At 41.4% G+C, this 14,787-nt stretch overlaps 1 protein-coding gene across 1 annotated transcript in view; it reads right to left on the bottom strand.

Annotated features, from left to right (window-relative positions):
• The window catches only part of UBE2K (ubiquitin conjugating enzyme E2 K), a 44,201-nt gene extending 30,877 nt beyond the window's left edge, over nucleotides 1-13,324 (bottom strand). The window contains exon 1 of the mRNA XM_075499958.1: nucleotides 12,689-13,324. Within this exon, the coding sequence (XP_075356073.1) occupies nucleotides 12,689-12,751 (63 nt within the window). The 5' untranslated portion in view covers nucleotides 12,752-13,324. The remainder of the gene's footprint in view (nucleotides 1-12,688) is intronic.
• Between the last annotated feature and the right edge of the window lie 1,463 nt (nucleotides 13,325-14,787).

Raw genomic sequence — 14,787 nt, 5'->3', positions numbered from 1 at the left:
CACACTTCTATGTCAGCCATGGCTCCAAAACACATTTTAAACTTAATACTGGATGATGATGGCATACAAAAAAGAAATTTTGAGTGAGGTCATTCTAGAACCAACCGACTCTCCTTACCCCCACCCCCAGCATTATCTTAACATTAGACCTTGGATCCCTGCATGATAAAGTTACTCTAAAGAAATGTAACAGGCCAAATTCTCCACTATGCATCCATTAGCATACATACTATGTTTTAAACTGTTGTGGTCAGAACAAAAAAGGAAAAGAAATTACTTTTTTTAGCAATATTAATAGCTTCAATTCAGCACATTACTTTCTTAAAAAGAATAAAGTAGTGTCAAAATGAATTATTACTTGTATGTTCTAAGTGTATCTGTCTCACTTTACATATTCGGATACCGTGTGCAAAATTCATATCAAATATCTTTGCATATAAATGCTGACATGGTAAACAAGGATTTATAAAAACAAAAAACACCACACACAAACAAAAAACCACCCTACTTTAAACAGAATTAGATTTGGGATTGAAAACCTAATGGTTACTTCTGAATAACTCTGTACATTTAAAAAAAAACCCACCAACCAACAATACCACAACATAAAATCCCACTATTCCATACAGCAATTCACTATCTGCAGTCTGTGATTTTACAGGTCCTGTAACATGATTTTCCTCTGTCTTAAGGGGAACATACTCTATACCAGATAAAGTACTACTATTTTCTGTTAATTTACTTTGTTTTTACAGAAAATAACTCACAGAAAACTCTAGAAACATATGTATATATATAAACAAAACAAAAACCAACAGAAAAACCTTAACCTGAAAAGACACGTATATAAATGATAAATGATGTGTGTAGATAAACAAGTCTAGTTGCAATAAAAGCAGCTAAGTATAAAATTCTATAACTATTTAGTGCTTTAAGACTAGCAACTTGCACATTAAGGAAAAGTTTTAAGAAGTGACAAAACTGTTAAAGAACATACATGCCAAGACTTCAGCAAAGACTAAAGAATAAATTTGAAAAATTTCTCCAGAACTTTCTCAACCAAGGACAAAGTCCACTAGCTTGCAAGGGAGGGTGTGCATTTAAAACAAAATGTTTTCTATCACTAATTATTTCCCAATCACGCCAACAAAAAAAATATTTTTATTTATCTTTCAGACAGAATTTTTAAATTATTGTTTGATTCCTCTATGAGGGTCCACAATAAACACTTTTTAACCTACCTAAAATCTAATCAAAATTTAAGTTACTTCCTTAATACAGCTATGATTTACAAATGTGAAGTAGGTACTTTTGAACATCCAAACATTTTATACCGACACCATAAGGATCAATATTTAATAAGCCAAATTAAGTAAGAAGTATTCACCCTAGTCTGAAGACAAGCTAGCAAAATTAATCTATAGTACTATAAAGTTACTAGTGTCTCATAAGGGTCTATAAAGTTCCTAGTCTCTCATAAAACTCTTCTTACCCTCCCCCCCATTTTATACTCTACCACAACAGTCCTACTCTACACCAAAATCTAGCATGAACATATCTCAAGAAAGTTACAGAAAAAGATCATCTGATTGACTATCATAATGAAATCCATGTAACGCTATTTTTGCAAAAGGCCATGAGTACTCTGAGTCAATGGAAGTGTTGAGCAGTTTACTTTCAGTAACAGTTTACTCCATTAAACAATTATTTAAATTAATAACTTTAAAAAACCCAAGTTCATTCTTATCCTATGTACCAACCCCTTGTAAAGCTGTGGATAAATATTCAAAGTACTTTTGTTTTGCCAAAATTGCCACATTATTTTCTTATACTCTTTTTGCTACAATACCATTAACTCTCTCAACTTAGTCCAAATGATTCAGCTCTCTCCACTTTACTGGTATGCCAGAAAGGAAGGATCCTAACAAAAGCTCACTTCTTAGGCTGCTGTCTAAGAAGTCAACTACCAGCCTCTCCTCTCATCTCCCTGGCCTTAATTCTTTTCAAACCAACGGTCTACCTTCTTAACCCTTTGCTACCCCAGAGTAGCTCAGGATAAGTACATTGCATCTGCTTAGCTCACTCTTTTGCAAGAAATGGGAAAACAGAAAAAAGGCAGGATATATCGCTCTACTAGGAAGCAAGGTGCAAGACACTGTCCTGTAGCAAACGGCAAATTCAACTTCAAAAATATTGAGGTCTGTAAAATTGTTGATTCCCCCTGCACCTAGTCACAAAGAGCTACCAAAGCAGGAGGGAATAGTTCAATACTTTGGAAGTATTCCTTCAGACTCATTCCAGCTTAAAAGCCGGAATCAAGTGCATCTCCAGAACCTGAGCTTGTTATTAAGAAGGGAAGCAGAAATGTCACATAATTACCACAGTCACAGCTATGAAGTATACGCACTGCACTATCAGTTGAGATCAGCAGATCGCATTTGCGTTCTCAGAGAGAGCTCTTGCTGACCTTCAAAGCACAGAGCAACGCTCATCTGTGAAACAATCAAATGTTTGGGGCAGGGCAAGGAGAAGAGAGGAAACAAGTCTGTCTAAAGCACATTAAAGAGCAGTTTTCCTAGATAAGAAAAGGTCAATACAAACAAATGCATTTTCTTAAAACACTCCCACGTTCTTTGACCCTACTATCAATTTCAGTCTTGACATTCTTCCACATTTCACATTCTGTTTCATCTCACTGTATGCACGTGTATTTTCCAGAGTTATGCTTGTTTTAATAAAAATGTGAGATTATTTTTGCATACTAATTTTTTCATTTAGTGATCAATATACTATATTACTAATACGTAACTTGTATTTTAATATATCTAAGGAGCTACATATATGAACACTGTGAATTCTGTTGTACTGGTAATAGACTCAGACTAGAATTTTCCTGTTTATCACCGTTTTACTGATTAAATGCATCTTGATAAGATTCTTTAATAAAATGTCTTAACAAGAGACTAAACCTGTGCCAGCCTTAAAATTCTGTATGTAAACACGTGTTTACATACAAGAACAATACTGAGGGGGATTTTTTTTTTTCCTGTCAGAACACAAAACATCTCAAATATTAAAAACATGTTAATTTTGCAAGAGTTAGACCTGGAACATCAAAGTTTCAGTAATTTTTTTTTTATTTAAGGTATCTAAATACCTATTCTTGCTAATCTTCAGCTGTTAAAACATCACTCTACTAAAGAACGTAAGAGACCGTACTTCCACAGCAACTTAAGCCAGTCTAACAGCTGCCAAGGTCCTCCTGGTATAACTAATGTAAAGGAGGGGGCAGGATTTTGTGCAAACATCTGAATTAAAACTATCTCAGTAAGAAAGGTCTTTCATTTTAACCCAACTCCCTGACTTGATTCACCACAAACATTGCAAGTAAGAGGTAAGAGGAGAAGCACAAAAGTGGGAAGAGGAGACCAGGCTGCAGAAAGAATGTGACACTGCTTCTTGGCAATGCCTTAGGACAACTTAAAAGAATTTTGAAGCTTCAGCTCTAGTGTCTGTCCAAACTATTTCTGACAAAATTATTGCGTCAGTCACGGACACACAGAGGTGTAACTGACACAGCTATGCTGGCATAAGCCCTAAGTGCAGTTATACAATCATTGCTTGTCTCACTAAGGGATAGCGTGGTTAAACTGGTAAAGCTATGCTGTGAAAGCCATGTACATAACAGCATACTTACACTCCCGTACTGGTGTAAGGGCCCCTACACAGTCATAGGCTATGTTTAACTATGCAAGATATTTACAATACCTAGGAGCACTATTCACGGGCAGGAGTTTCCTGAACCTAATCCAAGTGCCTCTGAGATACTCTACATCAGAATGGGCACAGTGCAAGGGACTCCTGTTCTGGACAACCCCATTCAGGAAAGCCTAAATGAACAAGCAATTTTGCAGAAATGCAAGATACCTTTTCCTTATCTTTTTATGCACAGTTCTGTCTTTGATGCAAAACAACTGAAAAACCCTGCAGATAAAGTATGCTTTAAGAAACAGTTTGAACCATACTTTGAATTAGCCATTCTATAAACACACAAAACCATTTGACACAGATTCTGCAGTCAATTCTGTAAGTCTACCCTACTTAGATTGCTAGTAATTCTACATATAAAGGAATCACAGGATTCAGCTCATTTTGAATCGATTATGCTAATTCACTCGCAGTCCCAGAGCTTGAAGACTTGCCGAAATAGCTCAGAACAGTTTTTCTGTACTAGCTTCCCATATGGACACCCTTATTTCAAAGTGGAAGGGCTTAACTAAACACCATGAAGGCTCTAAGAGTTTCCAGAAAGGGAACAAATACAACACAGCTACCATGATTTCCATTTGTATATGCTACCTTATTTCACAATAGCCTCCTGTACTTAAACACATCCTAACATAGCAAAAACTTAAAAAGACTTTCTCACAGTTCACTTTCAGCTAAAAATAAACAGTGATATATATTTGGCTTGAACTAAACTACCTATTTAAGTAAAACACGGACTAATGCATTTGTGGGTTTGGTCCCGTCCCCGTCCCCCCCCCATATAACACTGTATAAATGTATTTTAGAATCTGAAGGCATGTCACCTTAAACCTTGATTTTCTAAAGTAACTAGACTTATACAATCATTAGTCTTCCCTTTCCCAATGAACTGTTGATCTTACTGGCCAATAATGAATAGAAATGATGAAACAATGAACACAAACTAGTTCCCTCTGTCTTGTGACAACAGACAAAGGTAGACAGGACAGCCCCTATTAGCATTCCAACAGAAGAATAATACACAGTATGAGCTCAGCTCTCTTACACATAAGCATAGCCAAATTGGAGTTATACCATATGACTGACTGAGTTTTATGGTGTCCAATAAAGCATAAGTGCTGAATGAAGCTTCTTCTGTAGCCAGGGATCTTCACATCACCACTTTCCTGTGCAGACACTTTGAAGACTAAAGAGGAGCAATCCACAGCCTCAGTATAATTCTGTTATGACATACTAGAATAACAGACACAGATCTGGTCCTCAAACAAGATTATTTTTGCTGCTCACAGAGGTACTTTATTATGCAGATGCTATTTTATGAAATACTCATAGCAAGCATATTCAAGTGCTCCCAATTCAAATATTACAAGTATTAACACTGATACGATCTGAAGGGAAAATGCTAGGTAAATCAGGAGTGCAAAAGTGGACTACATCCCTAGAGTGCCTTAGAGAACACTACTCAAAATTCACACTCTTTGCCATGAAAGAACTAAATTGCTTATTTTTCTTATCTAAATTGCAGCAAAGTTTTACCTAGTTTGTCAGAGACAAAAAGATAGTCTGCATATTAATGATAAAGTTTAACCAAAAGCATTTTCTCAATTTAATACCATTTGTGTAAAAGTGATGAAGTATAGTAATGACAACAATCCTTACTAGGATTATGAAACAAGCTAGAAACCATTTAGCAAGTAAATAATTTAAGAACTACACTAAGTACTTGCACTAGTTTAACAAGTTTAATGCAACTGAAAGACCATTAGACAACTCAGGACTGGACTTTTAACCAACACCTTCTTGCAGTTTATAGTTACACAAATTTACTATGATAAAATGTTAACTTTATTTAAATTTCATACTGAGTAAAATGAACTAACCTTAGGACTCGTACACTTCTTTCCTATTAAAGCCAAACTCCTGGAAACAAGCACAGAAGAATGAATGGGAGACTGGGAAGGTTAAAGGATTGGCTAATTCCTACTATCCCTTAGGTCCATGAAGAGTTGTGGTCAGAGAGTACCATCTGGTAGCTGCAGCCTAACCCCTACTGACTAACTCAGTCCTGTAACCAGCGACTGCTCTCTTTCCTCCGGTTTTTAAGAGATTACCAAAGACAAACAAATGAGCCTGACTCCAATGGAGACCAAGTTTTTTTTCTGTTTTCCACTTACTCCCAAAATCTTTAGGATTCTGCCAACTGATATGTAGACCAGTCACTAGAAATCTGGACTCAAATGGATACATGCTAACATGAAAAAACACCACTAGCTGAACACAGGAATGAGCAATAGATCCTGCCTTCCCTGCACAAATATTCCCACTACCAATACTCAGCCAACTCATAGATCTGGTCAAATGATCACTAATGTATATGTTATGTATTTTGAATAACAGATTTAAGTAATATTCATAATACTAGTGCTTATTAGTATCTACATGATACTGATCTTAAAAGTGTAATGGTATTATATTCACAGAACTTGAAAAACAGCTACATGGTTCAGATAAACAGGCGTAAAACTATAAATAAACTAATAATTCAGAAAGATCACCTTAGAAGTGAGAATAATAAGCAGTTTTCTTAAAACTTCCTAGTAAATGCATTTTGTTTTGAGCCAACTATTCTTTAGCTACGTTGTGGTTTAACCCAGCAGGTAGCTAAGCACCACACAGCTGTTTGCTCACTCCCTCCCAGCAGGATGGGGGAGAGAAATGGAAAAAAAAAAAAAGGTAAAACTTGTGGGTTGATATAAAGACAATTTAATAGGACAGAAAAGGAAGGGAAAATAATAATCATGATAAAAGAATATACAAAGCAAGTGATGCACAATTCAATTGCTCACCACCCACAGACATGCCCAGCCAGTTCCCAAGCAGTGGCCCCACACTCCGCAGTTTTTTGTTCAGCATGACATCATATGGTACGGAATATCCCTTTGGCCAGTTCAAGTCAGCTTGTCCTGGCTGTGTCCCCTCCCAGCTTCTTGTGCACCCCCAGCCTACTAGCTGGCGAGGCAGTGTGAGAAGCTGAAAAGTTCTTGATTTAGTGTAAGCACTACTTAGCAACAACTAAAACATCAGTGTGTTATCACATTATTCTCATGCTAAATCCAAAACACAGCACTATACCAGTTACCGGAAAGAAAATTAACTCTATCCCAGCCGAAACCAGGACAAGTTACCAAAAAAGTGACTTACAGAAAAACTCGTCTGAAGGCAAAGATCGACAGATGCATTCTGCATTATTTTTCAGAACAAACTGGAAGATATAACCAAACACACCATAGACAGAATTAAGAAAGCCAAAGATGCACAGTAATGGCATTTCAGTATCCTTTTTATATAATTATAGGAAACAGGTCTAAACCTTGTCTTGTCTAAAATCATAGGCATGGCTTGAAATCCACAGTAGACAAAATTCTTTTTGGCAAGGTACAAAGGAGCTCGCAAACAGCTATTTTAAAGTTAAGATGATCCTCACGTTTCAGAGAAATGCAGCTTAAAGAAGCATTATGGATGTCATATCTGTTCTACCTTCAGAGTTCCGACCCAGAACTTGTTCAACCTAAAAACTGTAACAGCTTTGCATCTACCAGAAAAACCAAGCCTCTGATTTGAAGAGGAAGAGGATTCATTATTGTCTTACAATAGTAGAAACGTCTGCACTAAAAAGCCTACTTCAAAATTCTTCAATTTGTTTAAGGGGAAGGTTTCACCAGGTGTGGAAACAGAGTTTGTACGTTTTCTTTCACAAACAAAAACCCCACAGTAATTCAAAAACAAACTTATACTAGAAATATAGAATCATGTAGGAAGAGACACCTGGGTGGCCTCTAGTCCTATCTCCTGCTCAAAGTGGGTCCAATGAGAGCAGGTTGCTCAAGAACTTGTTGAGTTTTGAACATCTTCAAGGACAGAGATGCCACAATCTCACTGGTCAACCTGTTTAAATGTTTGACTACTATCATGGTAATTTTTTTCCCCCAGGGTCTAGTCAGAATTTCCCATGTTCCAGCTTGTGTCTGTTTCCTCTCATCCTATCCCCGTGCACTTCTGAGACAAGTCTGGCTCTTCTCCAGAGCCTCTCATTAGGTATTTGTGGATGACAGGAAGATGTCCCTTTAAACAGTTCTCTCAACAACATCAGCTCTCTCACCCTCTCCTCACACATCATGTGCTCCAGCCCCTTAACCACCTTGATGGTGTTCCGCTGGGCTCAGTCCAGTAGGTCACTCCTACGCTGGAAAGCCCAAAACTGGACACAGTACACCAGATATGGTCTCACAAGCATGGACTAGAGGTGAAGAATCACTTGTCGCAACCCATTGACTACATTCTTGCTAATGCAACTCAGTATGTAGTTGGGCTTCTTTGCCACAAGAGCACTGCTGAATCACGTTAAACTTGCTCTCCACTAGGTCATGCAGGTCTTTTTCTGCTAGCCTGCTTTGTTTCCAGTCAGTATGTACTGATGCATGGCGTTATTTCCTCCCAGATGCAGGACTTGGTACCTACCTCTGCTGAACTTCAAAAGGTTCCTGTCAGCCCATTCATTTCTCCAGCCTACTAAGATCCCTTTGCATAGCAGCCCTGCGTTCCAATGCACTGACACCCCCCACCCCCACCACTTTTTTATCATACGCAAGCCTTCCGAGAAGCTGAACATAGATTGGTACCAATGTAATAATGTCAGTTTAAAAGTTCTCATCTTTACACCTTTTTTAACCTTACGCCTTTTAATTAACTAGGCATGCTCTAGTTTTATTCACACAACCAGTCTCACTGCACTCACTAAACCTCTACTGACGTCAGCGAGACTATTCTTACAGATCAAAAGTTAAGCATATGTATTACCAGAAAGTGGACACTCTTTAAAAAAAAATCTGTTGCTGATTTGAGAGCCATAATAGAAGACATCTCATTCCTGTATATCTGCATTGGTTCTACATGATAAATGGGAAGAAAAACTAGCATCCACAATTTCCAACAGGCCCTTCTAATAACACTAAAGCACAATTACTACTAAAAGTTTCCATCTTAGTGAATTCAACTTCTAGCACCCAAGACTGGCCAAATATAAACAAACAAAAGCAAACAAACAGCAACTCTCTTCTTTCTAGGAGGAAGCTATGCTTCCTAATGTGTTACCTTCAGCACCAGAGTAGTGGTTTCACCGCAAGGTACCTATCAGCCTCGGACTTAGAGATGTCCAGAAAACACCTTACATTTCTATATGATAAGAGAACTGGATGGCCAATTAAACACTGAACCCTTTAATGCTAGCATAATAAAATTTCTTTAAAGTGTAACACTGATGCTCTATGAAAATATGAAAACAAGTCACACATTGTTTAACATACTTGATGAACTACAACCACTTCTCAGCATCAATCTTTAAGTGACCACAAGATTTTTCAGCATGTTTCTATTAATTGTTAAATGCCAGACAGATTTTTCCTCTCATAAGATAGCTGCTTATAAACAGAGAGCAGGTAAGGATTTGGCTACCCACTGCAGCATTCCAGTAACTCTATACTGAAATAATACCAGCTAACCTTCACCAAAGCCTTCTCCCACTTATCAAAAGTGGGATACTATTCTCCCTCCACCTATTATTGGTTTCTCCATCATGCTGCAGCCTCATACTTTTATTCAAAATATGTTTTGCAGCTTTAGAATTTCAGCCCATAAAACCAACAAGATACCAGATTAATGAAATGACAGAACAAGAAAAGAGATAAAGTTGAGCAACTGATGCCTTGCCTAGACTAGGATTTGGAGTATGATCTGATTTAATGTACTGCTTACTCATTTTAGAATTTTAATACAAGCATAGTACAGTACCCTTAACACATATTTAACCAGTCAAGTTACTACCTAGACTAACTTAACAGCTTCATCTCTGTTAAAGATGCAGTACCTCACCTACCTCAGAATTTTAAAGCTTTTCCCACAAAGTAGGAAGTTATTTAAATCATGCTTTGGAGAGCACTCCTGATAAATAAATTGTTGTTAGTTTTATCTATTTAATTCAAATATTAGAGAGATGCAAAGTTACAAGGATCTCTCTTAAATACAGAATATCCCACTTCTTAAGTTAATGTGTAGGGCTTATAATAAAACCAGAAATGACAAAGTAAGCAGAGCAAAAATGCTTCTGGTGCTCAAGTGTGAAGAAAAGACTTTAAATGCTTTTCCATAATACACAAGAAGCCCTAGACTCAACTTAAAATTAAAAATCCTTCATCTCTTATCTGTAAACCAGAGAGGAAGATAATCTAAAATTCACATTTTAGTGATTTCCCAGAAATGCCATTTAAGTCAAGGAAACAGAAAGCACCAAATAATAAAAAAAGTATATTTAGTCATATGAATAGCAAGGATCCATAGCATCCTTGTCCAAGGATCCATAGATCCTTAATCATAGCAAGAATAAACACACTTTTCAGAACACTTTCTTCACAGATATTTAGGAGTGAAATTTGGTTCTTCCAATACATAGTTCAAATGCAGAAGGAATTAATTGCCATCCAGCTGTTCCCTTTTAAAAACATTTCTGGTTCCACTACTCTAATTCAGCCCAAAAGTGAGTACTAGAAGACGACAGAGAACAAACTTCCTATGTACTTTTTCCAAGCGTGCCTGTCCCCTCCCCCAGGCATTTGTGCTCATCTGCAAGGAAACAGGGGGGCTGCTCTTCATGTTCAGGTGTAGCTCAAAGCATCAAATCAAGAATAATTTAAGTGCAGATAATGTGAGCCACTTTGCCTTCAGAGAGGGACTTAAAACTTCTAAATAACAAATTTAGCATCACCATTCATGAAAAAGTTTCCTTTTTTTAAAGAAACAAGGTTTAATAATCATTTTTTCTCCTCTGTGATTTGTAGTATTTAGTTTGTCCTCCATTCACCACCTCACTCCATATGTTTTAATGCTCAGTGGTACTGACACCATAGTTTGACCGCCTTCGAATGTACATTCACGGAAAAACTTTGTTTGCAACTTATACAACCAATGAGTAATGCCAAAATTTTGCATTCGAGACAGGGGAGTTAGTGTATTCTGTAAACAGCAATTTTATACATACTGCTATATCAGTATAACACTCATATATAGCTTGCTAATGGCAGGAAAAAGAAGAAATATCACACGCTTTCGTATTGTAATTTTAAAATTCCACAATTTTAGTTTCATAAGAATTGTGGTCTTATTTCTGGGAAGCTTTAGGCAGCTTAAAGGCTATTTCATAATATTATTTATTTCCAACATTCCATATTGAGCCCTTCAATGCATACATTAAACAAACAGGAATAGTGAAAAATATGCTCACTATATCCAACCTTTACAGTAAGAAAATTTAGCATGGATCTTCCCCAAAACCTATGTAAGTTAAGGTTTCTTTTTTTCTACACAAAGCAAAGGGTCTTGAAGTCTTCAGACAGCACTTTCAAATAAAGACTTCTTTGTTCCCACAATATCAGCTAGTTATATGGGGTACAAGGTCTAGATTTTCTAGCTTTGGTATAAAGGTATCCACCTAGAAATTTCTCTTAGTTTACATGCAATTCTGTATTCGCTGTGCAATAGCTTAGTGAAATCAGCCTGGGCTCTGAAGGCAGCTGTAAAACAAGGCCCTTACATTTTTCTAGGGGCTAGTTCAAGCTGCATAGCAACAACGCTGTTAGCACACACTTAATTTAAAAGCACATCAACCACTGCTACCCTAAACACGTTTTCCTTAAGTCATTAGTATCTTTCAAAAATTATCCTCTCGATTTTTGCTCTGTGAATATGTCCAGATTTCTAAAACACCAGCTTTAAGAGTTACATATTCACATTAATATTTCACAGGCATCTAACCTGCAACATCATCCCAAGTAGGATGACAATGACGACACAACCATTAAAACCTATCTGGCTGACATCCACCAATTCAGATACAGACACAGCAAAAGCTGTATAGATGCAACCCTGCAAACGCTGCTATATATTCCCCCAAACTGATCAGAACTTCTTTAATGTCCCCCTGAAAGTAGTCAGCTTCTCTTCCTGACCACCACATCCCTCAGAACATACTGTTCAGGAAACGAGGTAACGTGATTGAAATGAGTGAGCCTTTAAAAGCATCCACCTGAAGGTGAGTAAGCCCGCAGTGGGATAAAGGAAGTTCTGTATTAAAGTAACCTAAATAAACAGGGATTTACTTGCAACCCTTTAAAAAACAAAAATTAAAGCCACACTCCGCGGCCTCAGGCACTGGCTGACCAGAGGAGTGTGAGATCGTGTACCCCCCATCTCAGCCTCACCAATTCGCTTCATCACCCCCCGGCCCCCACTGAGAAGCCTCCCCCAGCGGAGAGGCGCGTGGGCCTGGCCGCGCGCGGGCGGCAGCACTCACGCGCGTGCGGAGGGACGCGGGAGGGCGCGGGCCGGGGCGCCCCGCGCCGGGCAGGCCCCACCCCACCCCGCCCCGCTCCGCAGCCTCCGGCCTGGCTGCGCGCTGCCGGCCATCGGCCGCCCGCCGCGGGCGGCGGGGACCCTCACCAGGGGCGCGCCTGCCCGGCCTCCTCGGGCCGCGCCCCCCGCCGCCGCCACACTTCCTGGGCCCGGCCCGCCGGCCCCGCTCCCCCCTCGGGCCGCCGGCGGCTCCCGCTGCCCGCTGGGGGAGGGGCTCCGCGGCCCCCTCCTCCCCCCTCCCGGCGGCTGGCGGGTCCCGTCTCCCCGGGAATCGCCATTCCCCTCCCCGAGGCCGTGGGACGGGCCCACCCCCAGCGCGGGGAGGTGGGGCCGAGGGGGAAGCGGGGTCCCCGCGCAGGCCGGCGGGGCGCCCGCGCCTTCCCCCGCTGCCCACACTCACAGACACACACACGGGGAGGGGTGGCGGCGGCACGCCAGGGGGAGGGGGAGAGGCTCTGACCTCCTCGCTCTTCAGCACCTCCTTGAACTCCCGCTTGATCCTCTGCACCGCGATGTTAGCCATCTCTGCAGCGGGTACCCGCTCGCCGCTGCCTCCAAGCCGGGCCCAGCGAGCTCCGCCGCCGCTCTCGCTGGATAACTCCCGGCCCCACCAAAATGGCGCCCGCGCCGAGCATGCGCGCTAGGGCAGCCGGCTCTGCCGCCGCGCTCAGGAGGGGCCGCCGTGTGCGCGGAGCGGAGCGGGCACCGGGGCTCCCCGACGGTGGGGGTCGAGTGCTGGCGGCAGCGGTGGTGGCGGCATGCGCTCTCGGCCTCCTCCTTTCCGCTGCCCCCGAGGGAAGGATGCCGCCGCTGCCTCCTGAGGAGGCGAGGGGGTTTCCCCCCGCTCGCCGCCCACCCCGGCAGACACCTGCCTGCCTGCCGCCGCTCGCCGTGTCATGGGCCGGGCGGGTTCCCGGCGGCGCCTGGCGAGAGCGTGAGGAGAAATGTCTGCAGGCAGAGCCCTGCCGCCGCCCCGCGCCGCTGGCGGGCCCCGGGGCAGAGTTAAGGCGGTTGTGTTGTCATGGCTCCCGCCGCGGGCAGCGCGGCCTTCCCAGCCTGTCCGGCCCGGTCTTGTGCCCGCAACGCGTAGCAGGGGGACCCCTGAGGCACCGGGCCGGGGAAGGAAGGGGGTGAAGGAGTGCCCTCGGGAGGGCTGAGCCGGCAGATGGGCTGGGCCGGGGGATGGGGAGGCCGAGGTAGCAGGGGGAAAGTCTGAGGTGTCCCTGAGGAAACAGCTGGCTCAAGGAGTAGCTGACATGTCTTCTGATGAAGTCCCTGAGCAAAAATAACCAGAGGTTTTTCACAGGCCTTGAGAATCTGCTCAACCTGCCCATACAGCAGTTCCCATCTGGTTTTTTTTCCCCTGGAGAAAACTGCAGTTCCTTACACGTCTCTCTCCTGGCCCAGCTCCTTGCTCTCTTTCCCACCCTTGCCCTTCCGTTGGAGACGCTGCTGCCTTCTCACACAGGACAGGGGGGAACTTACAGGCCAGACAGGGCCAGGAGCAGGCAACTCTGAGGAGGCAGCATAAGCAACTGTTCATTTTTATGGATTCTGCTACAAGATTTTAAAAGTAGAGTAAAAGGTGAACGTCAGTCCTGTCTAATGGACTGTTATATTTTATTGCAGAAGCAAACACGGCAAGCCACAGAGGTTGCTCTGTCTAGAAAACTGAAATAGGATACCAAATAGGATCCCCGCTAGCCTGAGGTGCACAAAATACGGTATGGTACGGAAGAGCGTAGGTTTTCAGAAGGGAACATGAGATTTCATTTACAACTGTTGTTTATTCAGGAACTAGAGGCTTTCAAGACATTAAGGTCTATAGAAAGATTTTATAGTGCCTCCTCTTAATGGTGCAGTGCAGGACAATGTACAACATAGACATTTGTTGAGATAAATGTCTACTTCTGGTATGGCTGTCATCTGCAAGTGCTGTTTATTTATCTCCATTAGTATACACAGCATTTTGACTATTATATACATAATAAAGAAAGTATAGGCCCAACTGATAAAAATCTGGCAACTATACATAGATGCATATAGTCCTCTTTCTGTGTATGTTTACTCTTCCCCTGTGGTTTGACTGGAAGAAGTCCGTTTTCCTGCCAGAATGTTGTACCGTGTGCATCTCTTTATCGAATTAGGTCTTCTTCAGGCCAAAACTTGCTTTTAATGCAATACACAATGCAGTTTTTCAGCTGAGGTTTTCAGTACCTTTTTGAGAAGGACCATTTTGCATTAGACCTGATTTCTTTTTCATGACTTCTAGTGTGATCTTGGGCCTTCCTCTTCAGAATAATTTAGACATCTAAGTCCCACTGATGAGTCTTAAGTTCCTTTTGAGGAGGTAGGCTGTGGCTTCTCTGTGCCTTAGGCTCTCACCTGTAAAATAAGGGTAATAACTTTTCTCTGCCTCTTAGAGCTCATAGATGAAAGTTAGGTTTATGGTGTGCTGAGCTCCTATTCAGTACTACAGACAAAAATTATAAAGGTAGTACATAAAATCGCTGGGTTAAATGCCTCATGTCTTTTCAGACAGCTCATAGAAAGAAGCTG

Source organism: Mycteria americana, chromosome 4 (genome assembly GCF_035582795.1).
Source record: "Mycteria americana isolate JAX WOST 10 ecotype Jacksonville Zoo and Gardens chromosome 4, USCA_MyAme_1.0, whole genome shotgun sequence".
NCBI lineage: Eukaryota > Metazoa > Chordata > Aves > Ciconiiformes > Ciconiidae > Mycteria > Mycteria americana.
Note: the sequence above shows the minus strand (reverse complement) of the source record. Positions and strands in the feature narration are given on the sequence as shown.